This window comes from Python bivittatus, unplaced genomic scaffold, assembly GCF_059951505.1.
Source record: "Python bivittatus isolate LINGU-HERP-01145 unplaced genomic scaffold, Pbiv_v1 ctg000980_np1212, whole genome shotgun sequence".
In the NCBI taxonomy this organism is placed as follows: domain Eukaryota; kingdom Metazoa; phylum Chordata; class Lepidosauria; order Squamata; family Pythonidae; genus Python; species Python bivittatus.
In genome coordinates this window covers 3257399-3272154 of record NW_028277125.1, presented here as the reverse complement: position 1 = coordinate 3272154, position 14756 = coordinate 3257399, and the positions used below count along the sequence as shown (strand labels likewise).

The following is a 14756-nucleotide window of genomic DNA, read 5'->3' as shown; positions in this document are numbered from 1 at the left end:
AAGGGAGGGGGGACATACACAGACACAAAGGGGGGGAAAAGGATGATAATGAAAAATAAACAGGAAAAAGGAAAGCCAAATTAAATTAAGACAGGGCACGTGTGAACTAAGGACGGGATGCTGGCTTGGGGGGTGCCTCTAATGCTGAATGCAGACGCCTTCCTTGCCCTCGTGGAATTCAGAAGGGGAGGGCTTCCCTCTGTCTGAATCCCTGCAGCAAAACACCTTCTCCCCACCCCCAGGGGCCTCGGGACCACCAGGTTCTGGTCCTCCCTCAGCCGCGGAAGCCCCCCAGGAGACTTTGGGCCAGGGGTGCTCTTAGCCCAACCTACCTCACAGGGTTGTGGTGGGAAAAAGGGGAGGAGGGGACACTATGTATATTGTCTTGAGCTCCCGACCGAAGGCAGGACACCTGTGAAATCTACAAGCCAGCAGGTATCTGGGTGCTTCCCAACCCGAGACGCCCCGGTCCACCTGGGACTCAGCTGGACTAAGTGGACAATGACCAGCCAGCCAGATTTGGGGAGAACTTTATTGAACCAACACACTGAAAGCAAATGAGCCCCCACCGGACTGGCCACACAGATATACAAAGAGACAGTGGAAAGGAGGGGGGAAGTTTTAAGAAAAGCCAAACTCTTATTAGCAGTGGACTTTGTAGGGAGAATCAATTATACAGAAAACTAGGCAGAGAAGCATTTTCATCTGTGTAGCTCATCAATGTGGAAAAATAGGGTCTGTGTGCACAAAAATGACATTTTTCACTTGGTAGATGTGGGTAAACTAACCTAAGAGTCTTCTTTCCGTGCACAAATGATTCACACAGGCACTCATTTCTTATAAGCCACCTTTGAAAACATCTCCATCTAGAAATGTTCTTTTTTCCCAAGACAGATAGTGTTTGTCTAACTTAGGACCAGTTCTGTCAAACTGAACACGTACAAGGCTGACCTCACCCTTTTCTTAATTTTGAATCTTTACTGATCCTGAAAAAGCCGAGAGTCTCTTTGGAGACCTGTGAAGTCTGGCCCTCCTTCCACACTTTCCGCCATCAGCCAGACTGGGATGACCCTGTGCTAAGCCATAAAGGGGGGGTTCTTGTTCTTATCTCGGTGCAAGGTCTCCCGATCTCACAATCATCTGGGCAAGATAGATGTCCCTTTCAGAGCCATCTCTCTGGACCACGAGGTAACAGGATGCTGGATCTGAAAGCGGGAGAAGAGCTGCTGCCTGAAGATCTGAAGCGGACCCTTCCTTTGAGGTATCTCTGGAGCCTAGGCACTGCGCGGAGGGACAAAGCTACACAATGGTGTCAGTGGCCAGGAAGGGGCCGAAATGGGCTTTGAAGGGAACAGGGGTGCCAAAGAGACGGTGAAAGAAGCTGCACAGTGGTGCCACTGTGGAAGCAAGCAGAAGGTGGGTCTAGAAAAAACGAAGAGTGGCTGCGTAGAAGTGGAGGAATGGAATGCTGTGTGGGGCACCCAGCTCCCTACGTAACTTGACTTTCAGTTAACAGACGGTGGTTGGAGTGTTAGGATAGCCCTCCCTGCTAAAAACTCAAGAGGAGGAGTGGGACTGTGGAAGACTCCCTGGGGAAAGGAGGCCTCGATGTCCTGCACAATCCATTGTCCTCATTTCCTCGTGGCTGGCAGAACGACGATGCTGATCTATTCTGCCTATCCTCCTCATCAGATGCTACAGACAGCCCATGCTGGAGCAGAGTTTTCATTCTTTCTGGCAGCAGAGACACAACCCTGGTGGGGTCTCTCAGCCCCCCGGCTTGACTTCAAGAGGTGACTTTCTCCCAGATTCCTTGTGTGCGATTTCTGAATTACAGAGCAGGCACCAAGGTAAGGGAGCAACCTCAGCCCTCACGTCCAACGCTATATGACTTCAGGAAAATATTCTAAAATATTTGGAAAATATTCTAAATCTGGACCAAAAACTGATAGGACCGTACTACTTATGGAACAAAACCAAAGCATACTGAACAGTCCTAGCTCAGCTAGCCCCAGATAAGCAAAGGTTGTCTGCTTCAGCCCACAAAAGCTAGCAAGAATAAATCAAGTGTTGGGGAGCTAAGGATCCAACCCAGAAAAAAATTATAATTCACTGGATATGCAGAAAAGTCTGTTGGCTGCACAACAGAGTAGGGTAGCCATTAGTCATAAAGCTTCCCATTTAAGAATCAATGGCTGTAAAACATTCCAGATAGTTATCTGTCTATTGATAATGCAATTCAGGAACTAGGTAAGGAGGTCCCATGTGTCTGCTTGCAAACATTCATCAATCCTGTTTGCACATGCACGTAGCTCTCTCCAGGGCTGATGGTCAGTTTGCTGTAAGGCCTAAATGTGCACATTTCTGCAAGAGTAAAAACAAAGCAGACTCACTGCCCTTGCTCTGTTGAACTTATAGCTGCCAGCAAAACAGTGCGGATGAGTGGTGGTGGGGGGGGGGGGGGGGACAAGCCCTGAGAGGTCTGCCTTGACGGAAGCCACCTGGCTAGGGCGATCCAGGCAGCACTGCCCTTTCACCTGAGCCAAAGGCAATTGCTTGGGCCCTCAGATTCCTGCCTGGGGAGAGAAACAGGATCCCTGAGAAAGACAAGAGCACAGTGCTGAAGAGAGAGGCTGAAAAGGTTCAGCCGGGCGGGGTGGGTGGGTAACCTGAGCTACAGAGGCCGGGTGTGGAGCCAAGCCATTCTGCAAGGCTGCCTAACAAAGAACGAACTCTGGAAAATGTCTCCAAGCAGAGGCTGGTGTTAAGACCAGGGAGAGCACCTGCTACTGTCAAAAGCCCTGTAAAGCAGCCTTCAGAACACGGGACCACAACAGCCGTCACCCCTTCACCATGGGGGACCCCGGCGTAGGTGAAGGATGTCTTAAATTCAAGCAGGGTTTCTATTCTGTGCAAGCATGGAATCTGGGAGGGCTGTGCAAGGCTTCAGATTTGATTGAAGCAATGCAGGAGGGTGAACCCAGGGCCTTTCTGCGACTCATTGAAGCAGCTGTGTCATTTTCCAGCACAGCCAAGCTGCTCTGGGAAGGCTGCAGAGAGCCCTGAAATTTAGTATCAAAGAAATTCAGCACTGTAAAACCCTGTTCCCAACTGGGGTGTGTGCATGGGTGTGTAAATCTTACTGTCCTGTAGAACAGCAGAAAATAATTTGAACACCTGTGGGGTTATTTTCAGGTGAAGCCAGAGGAGAGTTGAGTTAGGGCATCTGGGATCTCACTCATTTTCTCCAACTCTGGTTCCATTCTCCAGAACCTCCTTATAAAGTGAAAACACCAGAGGAAATCAGGTCCTAGAAGGTAAGATGTGGCCTTGCTTGTTATACACTTTACATATTGATTTGGATCTCAATTTGAACAGTTCAAGAAACATAAGAGCATCAGCACAGATCAGTGTTTTTCAAACTTGGCAACATGTGGGGACTTCAACTCCCAGAATTCCCAGCATGCTGGCTGGGGAATTCTGGGAGCTGAAGTCTGCATACCTTAAAGTTGCAAGTTTGAAAAACATGGTATAGACAAACAGATTATGGATAGTATGAACTCTATTCAGGCAGGATTTCAGGTAGGGTGCAGCTGGAGTATTTATTGGGAAGTGGTACAGTTCTTACAGGAAAAGTCTCCTACTTTGAAAAAGAACATGACATGCTCTGAGGCTGCCTGTACTTCTTTGTGATCCGAAATACCTAGTGGGTAAACCTAGTGGCTGACTTGGATTGACCCAGATGCTGGCATAGCTGTGCAGAGGTAGGTAGGATCTGAGTTCAGAGGAAATGTGAGGCAAGGGGTTCTCCCCGGGAGCCGAGGCAGCGCTCAAGAGCAGGCATAGAGCGTACAGACGCTGTTCTCTTTGGAGAAGTATTTTCCCACCTGAGTCATTTGCCAAGTGAAAAAAGGAAGGGACTCACAAGGATCACTGCCCAGGAAGAGGCCTCTCTAAATTTAGAAAAGAAACCATCTTTCAGAAGCTTCCTCTTCTAAGGTTGTGCTGATAAAGTCACCAGAGGGGTCTGTGCACAAGCTGTAAAAGTCTGCTACTATTTCACAGCACGTGCTCTGCAAACGTTGTGGTGTCCAGAGACCCAAAGGTACTTTCTGAATAGCTTTTGGAGGATGTCACAAGTAGCAGAAAACAAGAACTCTGATGCAGAGACCTCTAAAAACCCTGAGCAAGGGTCTTCTTCATTTTTTAAAGGGGTGGTATTTCCAGCCCTTGGAAAAAAAAACCTGGAAAAGCCGGTAATTGCTTAAGCCTTGAGAAATCAAAAAGGTCTGGGTGGAACATGATGGAGATGGCAGAGCACCTTCTGATCCGAGCAAAGCATCCGGCCCTTTCCAGCATTCCATGAGTTCCAACAGCTAAATTTCCACTATGGTCTCTACCCTGTGCTCCAAGGAACTGAAAGGGGGTAAACTTTCTGTTCTACAAAAATATTCAGAGTCGTGTAGTTAAAATAAATTCATGCGTACTGGTTTCTTTTTGATTTCCATAAAGCATTCCAGTCTAACACAGCAAGATTTTTAAAAACCATACGTTTTAGATCAGGGGTTGGCAAACTGCAGCCTGCTGGCCAAATCCGGCCCACCCTGTTTTGTATGGCCCATGGGCTCAAAATGGATGGCTGGGGACAGACTGCCAGTCCTGAGCCTCCACCAAGCTCCTGGAGTGAGGGGAGAGGCTGGGGCGTCCTGGATGGTGGTGTCCTGGCTGGCGGGCCAGCGCCATCCAACAGCTGCCACGCTCCTTGGCCTGCAGACCTGCCAGCCGCGCCTGCAGAGGCAGAGAAGGGGCAGGATCTGGCCCTTTAGAGAAAAAGTTTTCCGAGCCCCGTTCGGGATGCTTAACTCACAGCCTGCTCTGGCCTGAGCAGCTCTCGTCGAGTAGGTTAGCTGGTGGATTAGAAAGTGCATACCTCCTCCAAAGCCCAGAGTGTTCACCAACCATTTGGAAGAGCTGGCAAGCTCGAGGTTTTTTCAGAGGAAAAAGACCCAGCGATAGAACACACAGACCATAAGCATCAGAGTACAGTAAAACGCTGCGAAAGCACAAAGCTGAGTGGAAAGGAAGACAAGACTGGGTTCTTCTGAATCTGTCCCCAGAGAAAGAAGAGATTCGACAGTCCTTTTAATGCTGAGGTTTAGCTGGAGAATGTCAGAAGGGGAACACAGACTGTCCTGTCCGTAGTGTGAGCAGGAAGGGAAAACAGACAGAAAAAAAGTTAGCGGATGTTTGATCAGTATCCATGCGAGACTTTGTGAAGCAGCCCAACGTAATCAACTTGCCACATTGCAACGTTCCATTTTTTAACCACTGCTTACGTGTACACATAAGTACTGTATACATACGGTGCAAGGTACTTTAAAAGACTAGCAACAGGCCCTTTTTCTAGGAAGCTGGCTAGTTATTTTAAGAGCCTCCACTGGAATAAACGGGACCTAGAAATTGTAGCCCATTTTTATTCCGTCACACAAAGCTGGTCTCTGATTGCAGAATCCTGCGCAGCTACCCCACCTCCAGCACTCGGCTGCCTGCCTTTCTTGTGAAGGCCAACGTCTTTGGCACCCTCCCCTTTCTGCTGACAGAAGAGGGGTGCAACAGGCAAAGCAGAAGACGCAAGGACAGCTTGGTCACAAGCGATGGGGGTGCAAGTGGCTCCAAGCGAGGAACCACCTCTGAAGAGCACACTCTCGAAAATGGCCACTTTGATGTCTCAACATGGCCCCATATCTTGACTGATACATGTCCCTGTTAAGCAGAGGCAGCCCGTGCCTATGGCTACTGTTGGGGGGGAGGCGTGGCAGAGCCCAAGAGGGGAAGCAATTCCTCCTTTCTCTCCTAGACAACCCTCTCTACAAAGCAAAAGGGGAAGATGTTCTTCTCATCGCTTGTGCAACTCTGCACGCTGCAGGTTGAGCGCCTCCTGAATTTTGCAGGGCCTTCCTGCTTGTACCTCCTTACTGGCAAGATGCGGGCACAGTATTCGGCTGGCAAGGTTAGGGGTCCTGATTTGCACTGAACAGAGAGAGCAGGACACTATTCCACCTGTCACATGGCGCAGGGTGGGGGGGCTTGCAATAATGAAAAATGAGTAAAACTATAAAATAAGCTGTTACAATAACACAACAAGGTTAATCAATCTAGGCAGAAAAATGTAATAGCAACTACCTCCAATAAATTATCTCATTTGTTCCTGTCCCAAGTGATGGATTCCCATGACACACTTAATGTGGTTACTCTTTTTCTGGCGGGGTTTCTGCTCACCAGGCCACAAGAAACAAACCACAGTTAGCAAGTTGGGTGCAGGCAGATGCCAGGTCTTTAAGTAATCTGGGTAGGTGTGCAGTTCAGCTCTATACCTTGCAGGCACCATTTGGGCTAACCTGCTCTGTTTAGGCAAATTGTGTTCAGGGCAAATTATGTCTCCGGTTTATTCATGGAGCTTCACCAGCAAGCTTGTCTTTTGTACAGGGATCGCTCTGCGGGCCCTGAAACTTCTTTTTTAGTTTAATCTCCCTCCCCACTAATTTTTCTTAACATGTGCAATTTCAGAGAGACCTTGATGCCCAGGAGGCTTAGCAGAGAGAGAACTATTCTCTTTTGCCTTTTGCCCAGTCCAAGGGTAATGAACACCAAGATTAAAACAAGGGCATTTGAGTTGTTCAAACATGATGGGACACAGGGTTTGGATCATGGCAAAAGGCAACACAGTTTTTCTGATCACAGTCTAATCCAGTGTTTCTCAACCTCGGCAACTTTAAATGTGTGGACTTCAACTCCCAGAATTCCTCAGCCAGCTATGCTGGCTGGGGAATTCTGGGAGTTGAAGTCCACACATCTTAAAGTTGCCAAGGTTGAGAAACACTGCTTTAAATTAATGGGGGAGACTCAGTGACTTTTGCTTCTTAACGGTTCAGGTATATTGAGGGCAAAGTGTCCCCTGCTGTGAACGTCTGGATGGTAGGAGATGAAAGGGCTCTTAATAAGCCTAAAATCAAATTTAGGAAATGTTAATGTAATACATTTGCTCCTCCATGGCTCTAATCTGCAATAAATACAGCAGAAGGTTTGGATCAGCAAGCTGCAAGCTCTGTGGTAGAGGCATGTGATCCTCTTAAAGTTGCCGAGGTTGAGAAACACTGGTCTAATCCAAACAAGAAAAGTGCAATGGGAGAATTATGGGCAACATGGAGTAATTCAAATCTAGCAAGAAGGAGAGGTTTGGCAAGGCATGTTGGAGAGGAGGACTAGGGCCAATAATGGATGTCTGAGCACTGCTCTGTGTAGCGGGGAGGGTGCCAAAGGGAAGGCTGTGCCTGGGGGGGTTAGTGCATCAGGTCTGAAGACAGAATTTGCGGTATCCATGTCACAGAACAACTAAATGATGGGGATTCTAGGCAAACTTTAAAGAATGTGCTTTTCCTACTTCAGTATAGTCCAGTTTGGCTCTTCAGGGTAAAATTTCTTGCCAAAACAGTGACAATGCAAGTCATGATCTGAGGTGCAAAAAGAGGAGAGCTACTAAGTGCCAGAGCAGGGCGCTTACAAAACAAGGGTTCCCATCCAAGCGAATATAGCTGGAGTCAGGAAAAACAGGTGAACTTTGAAAGGGGCCCTTGCCAAATTCTTGCACGAACAGGACGGCAAGCAGAGTGCAGAAGCAATGGGAATAGGGAGGGCTGCCTTGCCTAGAGGCTCTGAGCTTGCACCCTTACACCCATTCCGAGGACGAGGCACCAAGCCAGACGCGAGGAGTGCTGCGCCCAAATCAGCTGCAAAGCAGGATTTTGCACCTACAGTCAGAGACCAGACCAAACACCACAATATCTTGACCAAAACAATATGGCAGTGTTTCTCAACCTTGGCAACTTTAAGATGTGTGGGCTTCAACTCCCAGAATTCCCCAGCCAGCATGTTGAAGCCCACACATCTTAAAAGTTGCCAAGGTTGAGAAACTCTGCTCTAAGATTTCAGTTTCAAAGTCTTAAATAAGAGCTTAGATCAGATCCTTTCAGAATTTGGACAATGCCATGGAACAACTCAATTGCACCTGATTTGTGCATCTGGAACTCACGGCTCCATGGTGTTCCCACCAACCAAATTGCAATGCAGAGATATTTTACTTGGGCAGCTTCAGGAACAGTATTCTGAATTACTCCCAAGTGCCCCCCCCCCACTTTTATCCAACTACTGACACTCACATAGGCCTGAGAGCCCAGGAGGAATTCAGAACACCCCAAATTAGAGTAGGTTAGTGCAGAAGTTTTCCATGCACTGGAATTTTTGTCATGGGCATAACCTTCTGTTTACAAAGACCATAAGACGTGAAACAAAAACACCGATCAGATTAGAAACAGGATCCTTGTGCTGGCAAGATGCAACCGTACCTAATTTTACTGCATTTTACTGTCAATCAGAAGACAGAATTGAAATTAGATCTAAAATGTAGTGTGCCCTTCCTTATTTTGTGGCCTCACAAATGTGTTGGATTACAACTCCCATCACTCCTGGCCAGCATGGCCAAATGCTCTCTTGGCTGGGGATAATGGGAGCAGTAGTCCGCGATATCTAGCAGGCGTTAGATGACTAAGACGTTCCTCCCACATAGCTTTAATGCACCTGAACAGGACAGGTGCATCAGTGCTCCTTCTGTTTCGTATCCTTTCTTGCGTACCTATTTCTGAATTCAAATATTCTGGATGTGCAAGCTGTCGTTTTCGGTGTATTCCATTCCAAACTAGTGTCGTGAACAGTGGGGCTCTTGGGAGATTAACAAAACCCTTGGCCCTATGTAATAAATCCACACAGTAAGAAGATACATTGGAAGACTTCCCCGCCTACCTGAGGCACTCCTATCTTTCGACAGGCGTCCAGGAAATTTTCCACATTCCGTCGACACTTGGCCATGGTTAGTTTAGGCTGCAGAAGGAGAAAGAGGAACACGGCATTCACCAGGGGTAGCACTGTTAATCTGCAGTGGCAAAAAATCAGGGGCAGTGCCTTTTCCATCTAACAAGCTTTCGTTAGATGCATCAGAGCAGCATTCCTTAAACTTTTTGCTCTCAGGACCCCTCCCACTTTTAAAAACTACGAAGGACCCCAAAAAAGCTTTTGTTTGTATGGTTATATTTATTGATATTTACTGCATTAAAAAGTAAAACTAACTCATTCATGGAATGTTTATTTATTGAATCATGTAAAAATAACAATATTAAACCCATTAGATAGTAACATAAAATATTTTTTCATGAAAAAAAACCTATATTTTTTAGCAAATAAAAAATAATAATGGGAAGAGTGACATTGTTTAAAATTTTTGCAAATAACTTCCATGTCTGGCAAATAATTTTGATCTTGCGGCCCCTGAAACACTGCGTTAGATGCAGTGAGTTGCCACTCACAAAAACTTATGCCCTTTAATAAAATTTATTAGATGGAAAAGGTGCCACCAGACTCCTGATTTTTTCATTAGCAGCAATACCTTATTCAGAATTCTTGATGAAAACAGAGTTAGGAGCCAACTGACCTGGGGAAGATTTGAACTTCAAGGCAGCCTCTTTGAGGACAAAGAACAGCAGCAACCTGGGGCATATATTCTTTCTTTTATTACAGATCATCTGTCTGTCTGTCTGTCTGTCTGTCTGTCCAATTTGTATAGCCACCCATCTCACAAAAAATGACTCTGGGCGGCGATCTTTAGCCCTCCTTTTATTGCCAACTTCTTTTTTTAGCCCTTTCCAGTATAATCTGGATTTCAATCCTTTTTCATTTCTTATTCTCTCTACAGTTACAGCTTCTAAGGCAATGGTTTCCTTGCAACTTTAAGAGATAGTTGAGATATAAATTCTGGCATGCTTTGAGAGTGCTTGGAATGGGACTCTCACCAGTTCCATTTTGGCACCTTTGTAAGCAACAATTAAGCTGGGAGCAGCCAGAAAGAGATTTTTCTTCTCAGAGACACATTCTCTCCCCAATGTGCTATCCTCTGAGATGGTATTTCTCAACCATGGGAACTTTAAGATGTGTGGACTTCAACTCCCAGAATTCCCCAGCCAACTGGGAGTTGAAGTCCACACATCTTAAAGTTCCTAAGGTTGAGAAACACTGCTTTGAGAAGTCTGTAGCACTGCCAACTAATCATCCCTACTTCAACAGCATTTAAAATGTGCAATTATGTTCTTTTTTTTATCCTCCCTGTTCCATCTGTTTTTAACTTTCAGCTATACCTATGATCTCCCTATGTCACTCTGAGGGTCTTTCAAGACAGGAGCTGAATAAAATTCCAAGGAAAAAGAGGAATGAAAGCAAACTTGATCAAACAGACCCAAAACGACCCAGTGGATACTTACGACAGCTGGTGAGGGCACGTGAATACTAGGGACGGAACGAGGCCGCACATGGTTGGCTAAGTGACAAAGCACCACACCGTCCGTTAGGGCTGCTCCGAGATCGCTGGGCAAAGACACTTTTAGCCGGGATTCAATGTTCTGAAAAAAAGAGGGCAGGAGAAAGAGAGATTCAGAGCTCCTTCCGCCACCAGAACTACGTTGCTAAGAGAGTGACGGGTTGAAAGCGATCAGGCGCTGAGCCTTCAGCTGCACTTAGGAGTACAAGGAATCTGGATTCCTTCTGAGTGGGCCTGACGACGATTCTAACTGGCTTTTAACTCTCTGGGGGTGCACCTGTCTGGGTCTGTCAGCTGCCTTGGTCACAGCAGGGAATATTCAGGGTACAGATAACAGCCGTCAGCATCATCACTGGTTGCCAAAGGACATCCCATGCAGCCTGCTGGAGAGGAGGCTTCAGAAGTCTATCCTGCATTATGGCTTGTGTTTTGGAGAGGGCTCCAAAATTTCTCCCAGCAATTAACAGTCACCCCAGAAAGCAATTATGCCGGTACAGATGTGCTGTGAACCAAACTGGGATATGCTGAGTATGCGGGAGCAACTTGACAGGGGGAGAGGATAATTGGCCTCTCCCATATTACCATTTCTGTCCCCAAGGCCAGCTGGAAAGACAACTTTTCACTCCGCCCCAAAATATACACAGGATGCATCCTGCAGTACAGCACAGCCCACAGATCGCACAAAGACTCAGTCCACTGCACCACTCCCACTGCGATGTGCCAATTATGTTTGCAGTATTCCTCCCAAATGGCATGAAGTCTCCCCGCCACCCCCCCAGATTTTCAGCCTGATCTGCCTGGGATAGGGAGCAATTTCCCCATTTCCACAGCTCCTGAGACACAGGGCCTCACAAACAGGCAGTTCTTGCCCTCAGTGTGATAGGCTGCTACTTCATCCTTCATGTGGACTTCCCAAATGCTCTCGGAGGGCTGCTCTTGGAACAGAGCCCCGGCTTTTGTTAAACTGATATTCTCTGGATTAATCCATCCTCTTATTTCCTCAGCCACGTTGCCAGATCCTAGGAGCTGATCCAACACACATGAAGGACATTGGTGTGGAGAGGACTGCAATACGCAACCGGCTGAGTTGACGTATTACATTCAGTATGCTGGCTGAGGAATTCTGGGCGTTTAAGTCCACCCATCTTAAAGTTGCTGAAGTTGAGAAACACAGGGTTAGCATGATGGGCAAAGACATTTCCCTCCCAGGTTTGGACATCAGAGTAAGCCAAAAACAAAACCTGTCACATTGTGGGCTAGCCTTCTGTTCAAACAAAGTAACTGCCTCTTCAACGCAATCAAGCTACGTACTTTTCGCAGTTGCTCTATCACCAAAACCTCTTCTTCCTGCAACGAAGTCGAACTCTGATTATCACTGACGTCTTCTGTGCAATTAACTGGAGTTGATGCAGAAGCAGGCAGTGATGTGATGGCTGGAAAAGGCAAAATCATCCTCATCACCACCACCACCACAACAGGGAAAAGACTATAAGACAAATGGAAACTGTTCCTTTAATAATACGCTTTGGTTTCATGCCCAATGAAGGAGCTTGGAAACTCTTCACTAATGATCTAGATCAGTGTTTTTCAAACGTGGCAACTTTAAGATGTATGGATTTCAACTTCCAGAATTACCCAGCCAGCATGCGTGGACTTCAAATCCCAGAATTCCCCAACATGCTGGCTGGGGAATTGTGGGAGTTGCAGTCCACACTTCTTAAAGATGCCAAAGTTGAAAAACACTGCATTAGATGCTCCTGGCAACTGGGTTTGCTCTTAGTATTTACAACTCAGCCAAGAAAGAAGCAATATTTTGTACTAGCCAGGCCACCGCCCAGCAATCCCTCAGAAACAGCAGTTCTCCCAGTTCTTAACCAGATTGCAAGTGTGCATATATGATGGTAACCACTGTAACATGAGGTGTTCTTGCTTTCTACATATCCCAAGACACGTGTGTTTCTCAGAGTCTTCCATGATTACAGAATTGGGATAAAGTCTAGGAAACGAAGATCTCTTTCACTTCCCAGCCTTTTGGGGCGAGATATGTGGCTAGTGAAGCATGGGCCTTTTCGGTACTAAGAGCCAAACTGGGGATTACCTATATGGATTTAGCAAATACTTCGTAAATTATCTTTTTTAAAATTTATATTTATCAAAAATTTTCATATAAAAGACAAACCAAAAGGGAAAAAAAAGGAAAAAAACAGAAAAACAGAAAGTGCAAGAAAAAAGAAAAAGGAAACTAAAGTGAATATATAAGTGACTTCTGACCTCCTTTTCAAGAGATAATTACATTCTTATTGTCCCTCCTCCCTCTTAAGTATTTTATAAATCCCTTCACCCCCTCATTTAGTCCACATCTTTCTTAATCTTCAAATCCACAAATAATTTTTTTCCTTCTTTCAGCAAAAAGTCCATATAAGGCTTCCAGTCCTTCAAAAAGTTTTTGTTGTTTGTTCTCTGACCAAACAGGTCAGTTTCGCCATTTCTGCAAGTTCTGACATTTTCATAATCCATTCCTCCACTTGTGCGAATACCATTATTCTTCTATCATTGTATAGCAAGATGATTGTATGCACAATGTCAGTCTACCATGAATCTTTTCTCATTCATCGTCTATGAGTTCCAATAAAAAAAGTTCTGGTTTCTTAGCAATACTAATCTTTAAAATCCTTTGCACCACTATATGAACTTGTATCCAACATTTCTTAGTTTTCAGAAATTATCTTTCAAACAGCAGCTGAAATCCACACTTTTCATTCACACAAGATTGCTCTTATTTGTCTGTTTCCAGCTATTTTTAGTTTTCCACTTGAGAACCAAGTGTCCTAAAGCAACACATGCCGGGCTCTGCTGTTGGACCGAGATGCTGACACCAGTCCAGCTGTCCAACCTACCTCTGTTTGCTTCCTCCCTGGCAGAATTTCGAAAAAGGAAGCTCTCAGGACGCTGGGGAGTTGTTCTGTAGGAAGGAGCAGCAGCAGGGCCAGGATACGGGGCAGAAAGGTGAACTGAATGCAGACGTGTGGCAGGGTGGGGGGAGGAGGGGGAGGAGAAAAGCAAAATCCTTACTATGACAATATAAACAATTAGAACCAAACAGGACAAAGGCAAAACCAGCTCATTCCAGAAGAGTCTGAGCTGTGTTTTTCGTAGTCTTCTGAGAAAAGCCCCCTTGTCTTCAGCACACTTGCTAAGCAAATGCAACCCAGTCTGAGTTCTGAGTTCTGCTATTGCCAGTGAAGCTCTGGCTACAATCCTTCCATATTAATGAGCTCGCCCAATGTCCAAGGGCAACTGGTGCCCACTTTACCTCTAGTACCCTTTCATGCTGGCTTTTTAAAGTCTTCTCCACTTGCATCTCACTCTCTCACCTTCTTCTCACCATGTCAGCTTCCCTGCCCTCCTCCCTTGGCTCCCAAATCCACGTTACTTCCTCCCACCTTGCCTAGTGTTGGCCTCCTCACTTCCTCCTGCCATTCCATCAGCTTCTCCTCTCCCACCCTGAATTTTCCCCCTGTGCTGTGCAAGGGATTACTCCTTTCCTCTTTTTTGGCAGGAATGGGGGGAGATATCTGGGAAGCACAGGCTCAAGCCAAACGCCCCCTGGGCCTTAAGAACGTCTCTGGTCTATATGAAGCCAAGAGGCATGTGGGGAACAGAGATGATGGGTGACTGGGGATCAGTTTCATTCCAAGGGACTGGCAGTCACAGATGGGTTGTGACTGCTACCTTAAATACACATTCCTGCAAGTTATGGGAGGCAAGCATGGCATTTTGCCTGCCCAGAATCCTGACAGCCGTCCTTCTCTGACCTCATTATGAATCTGCTGTTGGCCACTTCCTTGTTTACCTGTTTGAGAAGCAGGTGAATTTGGTGAGATGGTGGATCTGTCATCACTCTGTGGATCGAAAAGAGAGAGATGAAGCTATCAGACATTCAGCAAACACTCAAATGAAGAATGCAGCACATTGAGAAGATCATTTTGGAAGAGGAAAGGTAAAGTGGTGTGCAGTTGAAGACAGCTGATTCTCTTAAGAGAAAAGGTACATTGTATAAAAAGGTTCTCCAAAAGCAGGAGCTAACTCTTTCGGTAATTCAATAATGGAGATCAACATCCAATTCTCTTTTGAGTTTGAATGTATTGGAACAAAAGCCGCAACAGAAAAGAGCTTCTGCTAAGCCAGCTATAGAAAAGCAGGTCCTAATTACTGTGAAAAAATAAAGCAGCAATGCTGATTATATGCAAGACCTTCACCAAAGCCAAAGGAGTACAAAAAAAACGCTTTGAGACAGTTCTGGTTGCAAAATTAGTTCCACAATTTCTTTTAGAGA

At 46.0% G+C, this 14756-nt stretch overlaps 1 protein-coding gene across 5 annotated transcripts in view; it reads right to left on the bottom strand.

Moving 5' to 3' along the window:
• Positions 1-14756, bottom strand: part of LRCH3 (leucine rich repeats and calponin homology domain containing 3) — a 93392-nt gene that overhangs the window by 5086 nt on the left and 73550 nt on the right. For 3 of the 5 annotated variants that reach the window (XM_088132326.1, XM_088132328.1, XM_088132329.1), the window contains 5 exons: positions 14274-14322; positions 13318-13431; positions 11732-11853; positions 10365-10502; positions 8857-8934 (listed from right to left, as the gene is read on the bottom strand). In XM_088132326.1, coding sequence (XP_087988452.1) covers positions 8857-8934; positions 10365-10502; positions 11732-11853; positions 13318-13431; positions 14274-14322 — 501 coding nt within the window. Of the gene's footprint in view, positions 1-4; positions 5193-8856; positions 8935-10364; positions 10503-11731; positions 11854-13317; positions 13432-14273; positions 14323-14756 lie in introns of those variants that run through there. The other 2 variants (XM_088132331.1, XM_088132330.1) reach the window with 1 other exon arrangement.